At 41.0% G+C, this 13930-nt stretch overlaps 1 protein-coding gene across 2 annotated transcripts in view; it reads left to right on the top strand.

The window, feature by feature from the left end:
* Window positions 1-13930, top strand: part of RNF144B (ring finger protein 144B) — a 159816-nt gene that overhangs the window by 104972 nt on the left and 40914 nt on the right. For both annotated transcript variants that reach the window (XM_027523985.1, XM_027523984.1), the window contains exon 3: window positions 5953-6057. In XM_027523985.1, coding sequence (XP_027379786.1) covers window positions 5953-6057 — 105 coding nt within the window. The remainder of the gene's footprint in view (window positions 1-5952; window positions 6058-13930) is intronic.

Raw genomic sequence — 13930 nt, 5'->3', positions numbered from 1 at the left:
TTTCCCTGTCTTTTCCTATCTTCACTTTATAGACCAGTGAAATTTAAGTTAACATTAACTTAACATTAATGTGAAGGATGGTGTTTAGTTTCCACTAAATCACTTTTAACATTTAGGCTCTGAGTTTGGTGTGTTCCAGTTAACAAGTAGCAATTCAGTAATCTTGCCACCTTTCTGTGCTGGAATCTTGATTTGTACAGCTTACACTTGGCCCAGACACCTCCTCCATAGTTTTATTTTATCTGCCTCTGACAGCGAAAGTATGCCTACTTGGAAAAACAGAACCGCAGTGCAAACACAAGTGTGAGCATTGAGATTGAGGAGAAATGGGTGTTCTCTTTTATTCATATCATTAAATAAACATAAAACGGTGGGGGGGGGGGGACTCTTGGCATGGAGAACTAAGCTCCCAGGAATGCACCTTTGCACCCGGTTTGAAACGTACTGTGTTAGCTAGGCACCAAGGTCTGTGAGAGCGGACAAGCTGGGCGTTGTATCAAGTTGGGGTCCAAGACAAGGCTTTCTCGTATCAGAGATGCTTAAGGATGAGAAATGTAAAACTCAGGTCTCTTTTTAACATTAGTTACGGCTTATTGTTTGACTGGGTTTTCTTATCAGTCCTCTGATGTTGTGGTTGGCAAAGAGGTATGAAGGGGATCCCTGTCACTAGGAATATAATATCTGCGAAAAGCCAAGGTTTCTGAAAGGGTTTTTATAAGAAAAAAATTTTAGGATCACGCTATACCAGGAAACGACTTACTGCTTAGCTATGACTTGTTGATTTATTTGAATGTTTTTGGACCATTATATGTGTCCAAGCCAGGATGTCCTGGGTGTGTTAAGAGACTTCTGAATTCGGAAAGATACCATCTTGAGTTTACTAACAATTTAAGTCAATAGCATCTAACAAAGAAAGCTTTATTCTCAGATCCTGTGCAGACATCGTAGTCTGAACCGAAGTAAGCAGAATCCTGGCTTCAGTAAGAGCTGTTATTTAGAACACATTTGAGACATTGTGATGTAATTGTGTCCTGAGGCTGAGAAGCGTTAGTCTCCATTTTATTAAATATCCATTTTAGTGTACAGCCTTGTACCAGCAAAGATAAAAAGCAAAACAGATACTTACTCAAGGCCAGTCTAGATTTTGGCCTTTAAGACTTTCCCCTTATCACCACCTTTCCCAGCCATCGCTGAGCAAGGGATGGGAAACCCTAGGTCAATACGTCACCAGCTCAGCTTCAAGCCATGTGGGCTGCCAGCTCTCCTTTGCCTTCAGAACCCCAGCCCCTGCATCTAGAGGTGTCCAGGGTCCTGGTGGTCAATTTAAACTTTCAATTAATGGCTCGTCTTACCCCTTTTCTCGCAACCAAACCTATTATCCTCTTACCTCCCCTGCCCATCCTCTTGGAGTCGCATCTCTCTTTTTTAAAAAAAAATCAATTTATCTATTTATTTTTGACTGTGCTGGGTCTTCGTTGATAGCCTTCACTAGTTACGGCTAGCAGGGGCTGCTCTCCAGTTGCAGAGCTCGGGCTTCTCACTGCGGTGGCTTCTCTTTTTGCACAGCATGGGCTCTAGAACACAGGCTGGGTAGTTGTGGCCCACAAGCTTCGTTGCCCTGCAGCACGTGAGATCTTCCCAGACCAGAGATTGAACCTGTGTCCCCAGCTTTGGCAGGCAAATTCTTAACTGCTGGACCACCAGGGAAGTCTGGGGGTTGCATGCCTTCTGAGACTTTGATTTCTGTGTGCCTGCCTAGAGTTTAGAGACATCTATTCCATTCTCTTCTTTACATTTGCTGCCTCTCTCAGTTTTCATGTATTTTTTTCTCATGGAGGACTCTCCACTTCCCTGAGAGTAGGTTAGGCAGGTGGTACTGTCCCATTTTATAATTGTGAGTGCTGCAGTGAGAGAGGTTAATGACTTGCCCAAAATGCAGAGGAGACTTTAGAGCTGGTACTTCAGTCTTAAAAATTCAAATTCAATTCCATCAACCAAATTCATGGTAGTGCTTTTTTTCTTAGAAGAAAAATCTTTAAGGTACAACCTAGTGACACAGAACAATTGTACAGTGTATGTGTGTATGTATATATTATACATACACACACACATGTGCATACTGTAATTCTGGTGGTGGATACATAGCTTTGTCTGAATGTTGTAGCTCTTATGCCATGTCTACCTGATAGATGAGAATACCTCATGAAGAATGCCCTTTGATAAATTGGAAAATAGCATCCTTGAAAGGGACCTAGAAGAAACCCCTTTATGGAAAGACTACATAATTCGTAGACTTTCAGGGTTGAAACAGACAGGTCATCTGGCTCAACAGATATTTGATGGTTAAATCCTTGATTAAATCTCATCTGAGTCCTTGAGTGCTGTGGAATGATTTTGAGGAACAATCCTTATTGTTACACATGCTCTTAACGGCCTGAAAATGCTTCTATGTTCTATCAAACTAAGTGAAACATTGATGCTTTCAAAGGAGAAATCGTTTCTTTCTTGTGTCATCAAGATTTTTGAAAAGTTCAATTTTTGAAACATTTTCCCTTAGAATATATTAGCTCTTATGAAAATTGCCTATTTAGACTTCTGTTTAATGCCAATGTTTAATGGCATGTGATTTTTTTAAATGTGACTAAATAATAATATTTTCTTTTTTCCGTGTTTCTGTTTTTATTTACAAACTCGATTCCATTTCTCCCAGAATTGTTAACCATTTTACGTAGGTATGGTTTGTGTAACACAGGGGTTCATGTGATTGCTTTTGGTTCTTTTGTGCTTTAGCCAGAGGTAGTAAAGAAGAGAGGGAGGGTTTGAGATTAAATTTTAGTGAAAGCTAATGTAAGACATATCATGAACCTAAGGTCCTTGAAAATTCAGTAGAGCTGGTTGTTTCCCTCTCTGCCTTCAGTAGAAACGCCCTTAGTGATGGAGTGTTGGGTGCCTGTGCTGTAGCATCACTTTGCAATTTGCACTTATAAAGTTCTATCTTGAACCACTATTTCTCATAATTTTTTTTAAAGGGATCATATACTTACAGCCTGTAGTCAGTGTACACAGTTCTAACTTCTCTCCTCGAAGCATGGGTCAGAGAATATCATGGCCAGGAGAGACTTCATGGGAAGCTTCAAAATTCATTGGTTTGTATATTGTGGTTTCAGCCTTCCTACCTTAGCAAATAGAGCATCCATTATAAAGTCTTGGGATAGCTTAGATTTCAGTTTTACAAATTTCCAATAAAAGTTGAAATGAGTTTTTTTTTGCTTTTAAAGATACACATAGTCTCTTCAGTTCCTATTTTCAGTCTTGTCTATAGATGCAAATAGTTCAACAGAGAGAATTGAATAGAGGTGTGTGTTCTGTTGTAAATGTCTGCTCTGTTTATGGAACTTCTCTACCACAAGTGGTTTAACTGTTTCCTGAAGGGAGCAGAGAAATAATAATCTCACAAGACTAAAAGATTAACATTTCTCCACAAAATTACTGGAAGTCTGAGACTAGGTGACTGAGTGAGTGAAAGTTGCTCAGTCATGTCCGGCTCTTTGCGACTCCATGGACTACATAGTCCATGGAATTCTCCAGGCCCGAATACTGGAGTGAGTAGCCGTTCCCTTCTCCAGGGAATCTTCCCAACCCAGGGATCGAACCCAGGTCTCCCACATTGCAAGTGGATTCTTTACCAGCTGAGCCACCAGGGAAGCCCAAGAGTACTGGAGTGGGTAGCCTATCTCATCTCCATTGGATCTTCCCAACCCAGAAATCGAACTGGGATCTCCTTCATTGCAGGTGGATTCTTTACAGCCGAGACCAAGACCACGTGAAATGCAGTAAAAATATGACTAAATATTCTGCAGTTTGCGTATTTCCAAAGGGCTTCCATGTACAAAATTCTGGGTTTGTGTGTATGAGTGTTTTAAACCCTGGGAAGTAGCCATAATAGGTATTATTATCCCCGTTTTAAAAATGAAGGGAGTGTCAGAATTTGAGAGAGTAGCATAAAAACATATACATTACCATATGTAAAATATGTAACACGTAACAGATGTGAAATAGCAGTGGGACGTTGCTGTATGTCGCAGAGGGCTCGAAGGGGTGCTCTGTGACAACCTCGAGGGGTGAGATGAGATGGGGGGTGGGAGGGGAGGTTCATGATAGAAGTGACATGTACATACCTATGTCTGATTTTTGCTGATGTATGGCAGAAACACTCTTGTAAAGCAATTATCTTCCAATTAAACATTTTTTTGTACATGAAGGGAGGCCAGTCTGGGTCATGGTTTAGGCAATGTTCCCATTGTCAGCTGATAGCGTGGCACGGAGGCTAGAGCCCAGGAATTAGGATTTGACGCTCATTGTACCATTCACTTTGTTTTTCTCAGATGTCTTCCCCTTAAGCCTAGAGACCATACATTTTCACTTTCTAGTTCAATTTCAAGTGGCGGCTGGGATCTAGTGGCAGCTGGAAGGTCGAGAGGCCCTCAAAAGCAGAGCTGGGTGGACAAGGCTTTGCATCATTTACTCACGTGTCCCTTAGTGTGACATTATTTTTCTTGAGCCACTTGTATACTCCCTCTTGAGTTTTGCCTGTGCATTGAAATTCTTCCTCATGTTTTCTTGCTACTGCTTTCTTGATCTATTCTTCCTCATACTGGAGCCCATATTTGGCTCAGTAACCCCAAGACCAAGTGAATGTTCACTCTTCTCTTGAGCAAAAAAATGAAAATTAAAATATTATATTGATTATGGTCGATTGTAGGGGAAGAGTGACTTAAGAGGACTCTGCTCTCAGATATTGTCTATTTTCCAATTCATACTAAATCATCTTTTATTCCCCAGTTCATACTAAATCATATGCATTTCCCCATTGTCTTTAAACATCATTTGAAAGTACTTTTCTTGATTCCTCAGCATTCAGTTGCTTGAATTTAGCATAATTTACTGATGAGTTTTTCTATTTTGGATAATGAGGCTATTTTCTAGTTTCCTCTGTGATAAAAATGATTGACTCCTTGAAGAAGGGAATTTTTAAATATTTAGAGAGTAAAAAATTTGGTTTAAATGGTTTGCCTTAGTCATTAATTCATTAGTACATTGTAGCAGTAATTTCAACAGATAAATATTAATACATGATTATTTTTCTGAAATAGTAAAGTTGTGATAGTTTTAGATTCAGATGGGGAAAACGCATAAAGATGGGCAATGAAAGGAAAAGACTTCACAATTATGTCATTAGGATTTATTTACTAGTTACGCTTTTACTAGTGACACGTTTGTCCTTCATATTGTATTACTTCTCTCTGAGTTTCTTATTTCCTATGTAATTTTTTTTTTCTCAGATTCTACTCAAACCCCCTCCATTTTAGCATCTGCCAAGGCCCACAGTTCTTGGAGGGTCTCATTTGAGGGTCTCAATTTGAGGGTCTCAAATTGTCTTTAACATTTCCTTTTCCAGGTGTATTTGCTTCTGAGAGTATTTGTAGATAAGCCAGTGCCTTAATCTTATTTTAATTCTATTTGGTGAGCTTGACATGAATTCTACTTCTGGGCAAATTTTGAGAGAGAGGACCACTGGGTAAAAATGGAGATAGGAAATTATGTGAGTTTTTTTTCTTTTTGAAGTACAGAGAAGGCCTTTGCCATTAGTGCAAGAGAGTGTTTCTCCTTTTCCCAATCTATGGTGAATAAAATGTGTGAGCATACAGGAATTTGACTTGTTACCTTGGATAAACTCAATATTCTTAGGATGAAGTCATACATAATTAATTACCTGTCTCTGCGTTCTTTCCAGAGTGATGGCACTTAGTACTCACACTCATGATAACTTTGGTTTCCTGAGTGCAGGAGCCCCAGGACTGCCAATTAAGGAAGAAGAGGCAGTGGCAGTTATATAACCTTGGGGCTTCTGTAATGTGGTGGGTAATTGTCTTTTTTCTTCTTAACTTCTAGTGTCTGAAACAGTACATGCAGCTGGCAATCCGAGAAGGATGTGGGTCTCCCATCACCTGCCCGGACATGGTGTGCCTAAACCATGGGACCTTGCAGGAAGCTGAGGTATGGATGGGTGCTCTGATCTTCCCCTTTTCCCTGTTGACATGATTTCCTGGGATCTTGGCTCTTTATGTACGTCTCTACCAGGGAGTCTAGAAACAAAATACAGGGGTTAACTTTTTAAAGGAGTACTTTATTGTTACATACCTTGGATTCTTTATGGAGGCTGTTAAAGCTGTTATTTACTTTGGTTCTATTTATAAATGCCCCCTGAGTGTTGAAGAAGTTCTAGAATAGGCCAAGGGGCTAGGTGAGCTTTGGAGGCTGAATAGTCAGTGGCCTGGGGATTTTTTAATACTTCAAAGATAAACAGATGACTGATTAGCCGTAGTTAAAGATAACGTAAATTATTATGATTCTGCAGAGGTAGCCTGGGTTGGACCATTTCTAAAGAGCAGAGAAAGGCCTTTCTTTCAGTGTTTATCAGGCATAGAAATGTATTTTTTGAGTGAGTTCTTCTCACTGTGACATTTCTCTTTGTTTTTTCAATCCCCATTTAATAGCTTGCCCTTAAATCAGCTTTTAACTTTCAGGTTCTGCTCATTTCAAATCTTGTATGCCTTCATGTAGTTGCTTTCTTAGCCAGTATACTATCTAATACTTTCAATAGATTTATAAAACTGAAGCTCAGAGTGTCTAAATAACTTGCTTATTTAGTTATGCAAGGGTTTCTTTTGCATATCTAAAAGGCAAAAGAGTTAGAATTCCAATCCAGTCCTTTCTGACAGATTGCATGGCTTTAAAAGTAGAACTTGGTGGATGAACAGAGTGCAGAGTAAAGGTCTTGATAATTGAAAGTCCAGTAGAGTGCATATGTGTGTGTAGGTATATATGTGTAGGTATATATGTACATGTCTGTATGCCTGTGTCTGTACGAAGGTGTGTGTATCCATGTATATACACATGTGCTTTATATATATACAGATGTTCTTTTACACATTTATATCTTTTGTAAGTAAAGCAGTCAGAAAGATGGTATAGACCATTTTTAACCAGTCTGCATCTGGGTGCCCTGTGTTTAGCTTATGAAATACCAAGTAAGTGATACAAGTGAGTGTGAAGTCATTTGAGGGGAAGAATAAAAGGAATGCATATTGGTTTAGAAGTTGTTCATTTTAGGAAAGTCATGAAATAAATGGAATTTTTAAAACAAAGAGGTAGTATTGATTGGGTGAATCCTGTGGTGAGAAATATTAACTTTTGTGTGAAAAATGGGTAGAAGAAAATTAAAAAGGGGAAAGATTCGGTTATCTACCATGAATACTATTGATCTGTGCAACTTGGAAATGGTTTTTAAAAATGAGACCCAGGTTTGCAGGAGCGTCTTTCTAGACATGACCCTTCCAGGGAACGTGCTTCCTTTTTGACTTGCTTCTGTGAGGTCTGACCAGTCAACAGATGTTTATTGAGTGTACAAAGTGCGAGGCTCTTTCCCGGTCAAGATAGAGAGGTGAATAAGATAGTCCCAGTACTGTTCTCCTGGAGCTTCTGACTTCGAAGAGAGACATTCAACAGATAATGAGCCAGATAATTAATTATAAGAGCAAAAAGTGTGAGATGGAGCAGGCAGCAGGAGTTATGTCTGCCATGGAATCTTATTTAATGCTTGTGTGTGAAAGCTATTAAAACATAAATGAAGTGACCTTTCTAAACAAGCCTTTGAAATTAATTACAATCTCTTTTCTAGATAAGCCTGCATGTGGCTATTTGCCACTAATTAAAATTAAAATTAGAAATTCATTCCTGTGATTGCACTGATCACAATTTAAGTACTCAGTCGCCACATGTGGCTAGTGGCTACCAGGTTGGACAGCACAGAATGGACCATTTCCCTCTTGGCAGAAAGCTCATGACATAGCGGCATTCTAGACTTTATTTATTTATTTTTCTCTAGACTTTAAATGAATGGTAACCATTAGCCATTGGGCCTTTGGATATCAAATGTTCGGGCTAATGTGTATAGACAAGTGACAGACCATGGTTTGTCCTAAAAATCTCCAGAACAGAGTCTCACTTTTCTGATTTTCTTAGTACAGACATGCTCTGGTCATCTTCCCCTGTAGTTCTTTTCTCCTTCTTAATCTTGACTTTTCCCGCTATTCACATTCTCATTCACACTTCCCTAGTTCTGATTCCATTTACCCAGCTCTACTTTAAAAACAGTTTTACTTTTAGGCTGCATTAAAAGCAAATAAACCCATAATGGCTCTTAAAAATGACAAAAGGATATCTGAAAAACAGAACAAAAACATACTCCAACCTAAACTATGGTATTTCTTATATTCTCCAAAGTCTGTTTCCCATTAGATGAGTAAGAGACACTCTGGGGCATTGAAGGACCATTTCTGTACTCATAGGTCATGCTAAGAGCCTGCCTGAAGATGGGCATGAATTGCAGTAGTCAACTGTTCTTAACCAACTTGCCACTATTTTTTCCCCCAGAATAAAAAACAAATGCAGTGGTGGTGATTGTCTCTCATTTTTGAGTTGAGAAATGATGCGATTATAACGGAGTTATTGGTGGCTTCATCAGTTTATATGGGGTGACTCTTTTCAAAGCAAATACCTCACACACATGAACTTGGGCTACACCGTCTCCCTTTCTGACTTGCTTGACATCATACTTTGCTCATATACAGTTGTTATTATAATACATAGTTCTTAATCTATATATTATTGAGTCTATCACAGTGGTACATCCAGATTGTGCTTCTCTGGATTCTGTCTCTGTTACTACTTTTCCTATCATTAAAAAAAACACACACACACACTTATTTTTATAGGTAACACATAAATATACTTTGCTTGTTAAGAATAATTCTGGTTAAGGCTGAGGTTCCCTTTGTGATGCTCTGTTTGTATTACAATACATGATCCTTCACTGTTCATTTTCTTATAAAATGCATGGAAGTATAAAATTTTTCCTCCTTAAAGGACACCAGGAATTTAAGTTCTTTCCTCTGAACGCTTTCCTATGTAGGTCTAGCTCACAGAGTTGACTCTGCTTCATATTTGTGTCTCCTGCAAGCTTTAGTGCTTCCAAATTGGCTCAGCTGTGGCTCTTTGCCTTCACTTCAATTTATCAGGAGTAGCTTCATCAGCAAAGGATTCAATGCCCAATCCAAAACCTGTTTGCTTATGTAAGACACAGTGGAAAAGGCAGCTCCCCTTCAATGTCATGGAAGCTGGTGGGAGTAGTGACTGGAGAACTTGTGTCCTAGAGGGGCACCCACTGGGAGCCAGGGAAAAGGAAAACTTTCCTCTCTTGTGTCATCTGGTCCTTCCAGCTGTTGCTCAGCAGTGTTTGATCCAGGAATCTTGTCCAACATGGAATTATGAAAGGCAGGACACAGATGGTTGGTTCTGATAGCATTACTTTAGGCACAGCCTTTGCTTGAAGTTAGTAGCCCTGTTAGAAAGGCGGTGACTCACTGAAGCAGTTTCCTTACTGTGTTAGGGCAGTAACATAATCATCACTTACAGGGGAACATGAACCATGTGTCTGGACCATGTCAGATGTGAGCAGCAAGCACATAAATGCCTACCATCACAGGACCTGAGAAGTGGGACTTTCTCCTGTGGCCAGCTGGTGGTGGATGGCTGGGACCAGCTTCTCACCTACCCATCCTCCTTCCAAGTCCGAGGCCACTGGAACAACCCGCCTTTGCTGCTGGTGCTACAGCATGCACCAGAGGGCGAATGGATGCGACTGTTCTTCTCAAGAACAGGGGCTCCAGAATTGCTATAGGAAGGGATTTAGGGTGGGATGCTGGAAAGACTGGGATGGGGGGTGTGGGGGGTGCCAAGAAATTTAAAGCTGCATTTGCAAAATAAACACAGTTTTTACTCATGAAAGTGAAAGTGTTAGTCGCTCAGTCATGTCTGACTCTTTGTGACCCCATGAACTATAGTCCGTCAGGCTCCTCTGTCCATGGAATTCTCCAGGCAAGAATAGTGTAGTGGGTTGCCATTCCCTTTTCCAAAGTATCTTCTTGACCCAGGGTTTGAACTTGGGTCTCCTGCTTTATAGGTGGATTCTTTACCATCTGAGCCACCAGGGAAGCCCCTTAGTTTTTCCTCATATCACATGTTTATTTAGGGTAGTTTTGGTAAGTGAAGTGAAAGTCGCTGAGTTGTGTCCAAGTCTTTGTGACCCCGTGGGTTATACAGTTCATGGAATTCTCCAGGCCGGAATAGCTACCCAGGAGTGGGTAGCTGTTCCCTTCTCCAGGGGATTTTGCCAACCCAGGGATCGAACCTAGGTCTCCCACATTGCAGGTGGATGCTTTACCAGCTGAGCCACCAGGGAAGCCCAAGAATACTGGAGTGGGTAGCCTATCCCTTCTCCAGCGGATCTTCCTGACCCAGGAATCTAACCGGGTTCTCCTGCATTGCAGTCGGATTCTTTACCAGCTAAGCTAGGCTGCTGGAATTATAAGAGATCCCGTAGTTCCCCCAGTCACCCTTTAGCACTGTCTCCACTTGCCCTCTAAGTAATTAATTAATTAGTTAGACTGCACCAGGTCTTGGTGTGGCATCTAGAATCTTTTAATTGTAGCATGTGGGCTCTATTTCCCTGACTCAGGATCGAGCCCAGCCCCCCTTCACTGGGAGCACAGAGTCTTAGCTGCTAGACCACCAGGGAAGTCTCACTATCTTTTTATTTAACTCTATTTTTCCTCCTGTTATCAAGAGTATGACGCTGGGGCAAATGGCCATATTGCTGCTCCTGCGGTTTTAGGGTCTGAATGGGAAGGGACTGAATGTGTCTGTAACAGTCTTTGGCTGTAATATGTGTCGGCTGAAAAAGAGTAAAACTTTGGGGCAGCACGGGATAAAGAAATCTGCCATGCTGGAGTCAGTAGACACTTTTGAGATTCCAAGCTGACTTTTGTTTTAGAACATATTTAAGGCTTTGTGTTAAAACTGCATGTGAGTGGAGAGTGAGGTTTCTAAGCTTCTTCTTTAACTGAAGGCAAATAAAAGAAGACTCAGCAGTGGTGGAGGGAATGTATCACATGGATGGTTGTGCATGTGGGAACATCCCTTTTACCCATCAGTGGGCTGAGGGCAGGAGGCAGGGCATGACATGGGAAGATGTCCTGAGGCCTTGTTGTTGTTTAGTCTCTAACTTGTGTCCGACTCCTTGCAACACCATGGGCTGTGGCCCACCAGGCTCCCCCTGTCCATGGAATTTCCCAGGCAAGGATACTGACCTAGGCATTGGACCTGTGTCTCCTGCACTGGCAGATGGATTCTTTACCACTGAGCCACCAGGGAAGCCCAAGGTATCTGTAGAACAGGTGAAAAAAGAAGACCAAAAGCAGCCCTTTTCTGAGAGATTCCTGGTCCTGGAATGCCAGGTCTCCTCCACCTTTCAGTTCCCCAGTGAGCCCTGCCTTCTGGCTCTAAGACAATGATGCCCTCTTGTTTTCTCAGCTATGATTTGATAGCTGGTTTGAGCTTGGTTTCCCTGGTGGCTCAGTGTAAAGAACCCACCTGCCAATGCAGGAGATGCAGATTTGATCCCCGAGTCGGAAGATCCCCTGGAGAAAGAAATGGCCACCCACTCTGGTATTCTTGCCTGGAAAATCCCATGGACAGAGGAGCCTGGTGCGACACAGTCGATGGGGTCGCAAAGGAATTGAACATGACTTAGTGACGAAACAGCAACAGCAATGAGCTTAGTTTACTACAGTCAGATGAATGGGCAAATGTACCGGTTCTTATTTTCTGGGTTGTGATAGGAAACATTCTCAGTTTCTGTGTTAGTGTGATAGGGCATTTATCACAAGGCCAGTACTATTTCTCTTGTATTTTTTTGCAAGTCACGTGTATGTGTGTGTTAGTTGCTCAGTCGTGTCCAACTCTTGGCAACCCCATGGATTGTAGCTCACAAGGCTCCCCTGTCCCTGGAATTCTCCAGGCAAGAATACTGGAGTGGTTTGCCATTCCTTTCTCCAGGGAAGCTTCCCAACCCTGGGTCTCCCACAACCCAGGTCTCCCACACTGTGGGCAGATTCTTTACCCTCTGAGCATAGCTCTTCAAAAATTGCCAAAACCTTAACATGCTGTCATGATCAATTCCATGGTCAGTTCCGTCTCTAGATATACTGATCTTTTGTATTCTGTGTTCAGCCTGTTCCTTTAATTTTTAAAAGCAACATATAAAACTCCTAGAGGAGAACATTGGCAAAACACTCTCTGACATACATCACAGCAGGATCCTCTATGACCCACCTCCCAGAATATTGGAAATAAAAGCAAAAATAAACAAATGGGACCTAATTAACCTTAAAAGCTTCTGCACATCGAAGGAAACTATCAGCAAGGTGAAAAGACAGCCTTCAGAATGGGAGAAAATAATCGCAAATGAAGCAACTGACAAACAACTAATCTCAAAAATATACAAGCAACTCCTACAGCTCAACTCCAGAAAAATAAATGATCCAATCAAAAAATGGGCCAAAGATCTAAATAGACATTTCTCCAAAAAAGACATACAGATAGCTAACAAACACATGAAAAGATGCTCAACATCACTCATTATCAGAGAAATGCAAATCAAGACCACTATGAGGTACCATTTCACACCAGTCAGAATGGCTGTGATCCAAAAGTCTACAAATAATAAATGCTGGAGAGGATGTGGAGAAAAGGGAACCCTCTTACACTGTTGGTGGGAATGCAACCTAATACAGCCACTATGGAGAACAGTGTGGAGATTCCTTAAAAAACTGGAACTAGAACTGCCTTATGATCCAGCAATCCCACTGCTGGGCATACACACTGAGGAAACCAGAAGGGAAAGAGACACGTGTACCCCAATGTTCACTGCAGCACTGTTTATAATAGCCAGGACATGGAAGCAACCTAGATGTCCATCAGCAGATGAATGGATAAGAAAGCTGTGGTACATATACACAATGGAGTATTACTCAGCCATTAAAAAGAATTCATTTGAATCAGTTCTAATGAGGTGGATGAAACTGGAGCCTATTATACAGAGTGAAGTAAGCCAGAAGGAAAAACACCAATATAGTATACTAACGCATATATATGGAATTTAGAAAGATGATAACAATAACCCTGTGTACGAGACAGCAAAAGAGACACTGATGTATAGAACAGTCTTATGGACTCTGTGGGAGAGGGAGAGGGTGGGAAGATTTGGGAGAATGGCATTGAAACATGTATACTATCATGTATGAAACAAGATGCCAGTCCAGGTTCGATGCACGATCCTGGATGCTTGGGGCTGGTGCACTGGGACGACCCAGAGGGATGGTATGGGGAGGGAGGAGGGAGGGGGAACACATGTATACCTGTGATGGATTCATTTTGATATTTGGCAAAACTAATACAATTATGTAAAGTTTAAAAATAAAATAAAATTAAAAAATAAAAATAAAAAAATAAAAGCAACAGTACCAGAAGTGTGCTTTAAAGGGTCAAATCTAAGTAAGGTCTGGCCTTTTTTTTTCCCCCCTTCTGTCTTGCCTTTCCAGACCTTGATGGTAGTACATATGTGAAAGCCAGTCCCCAGCTTTTGTGTTTGAACCATTTCACTTTTCCAACTAAAAGACAGTATATATTGTAGGTATCATTATAATGAGAACACATTGCACTCTTAGCAGAAACACTTCTCTGGCTAGCAATCCTGTCTGCCCTCTCTTTTTCTTTAGTCTTTGTAAGGTTCGTGTCAATGTAGGTGGTGATGCTTGCTCAAATATTATGGGATGGGCATAGTTCATAATGGTACACAAGGATATGTCTTTTATTTCTTCCATTTGTGGATGTTAGATCTATCCAGTTAACTTGTATGTATAATAGTTATAGCACCCCACATATACATATATTCTGAATTCCCTGCTTA

Source organism: Bos indicus x Bos taurus, chromosome 23 (genome assembly GCF_003369695.1).
Source record: "Bos indicus x Bos taurus breed Angus x Brahman F1 hybrid chromosome 23, Bos_hybrid_MaternalHap_v2.0, whole genome shotgun sequence".
Taxonomy (NCBI): domain Eukaryota; kingdom Metazoa; phylum Chordata; class Mammalia; order Artiodactyla; family Bovidae; genus Bos; species Bos indicus x Bos taurus.
The sequence above is the reverse complement of the archived record's forward strand: the minus strand, read 5'-3'. Positions and strand labels throughout refer to the sequence as shown.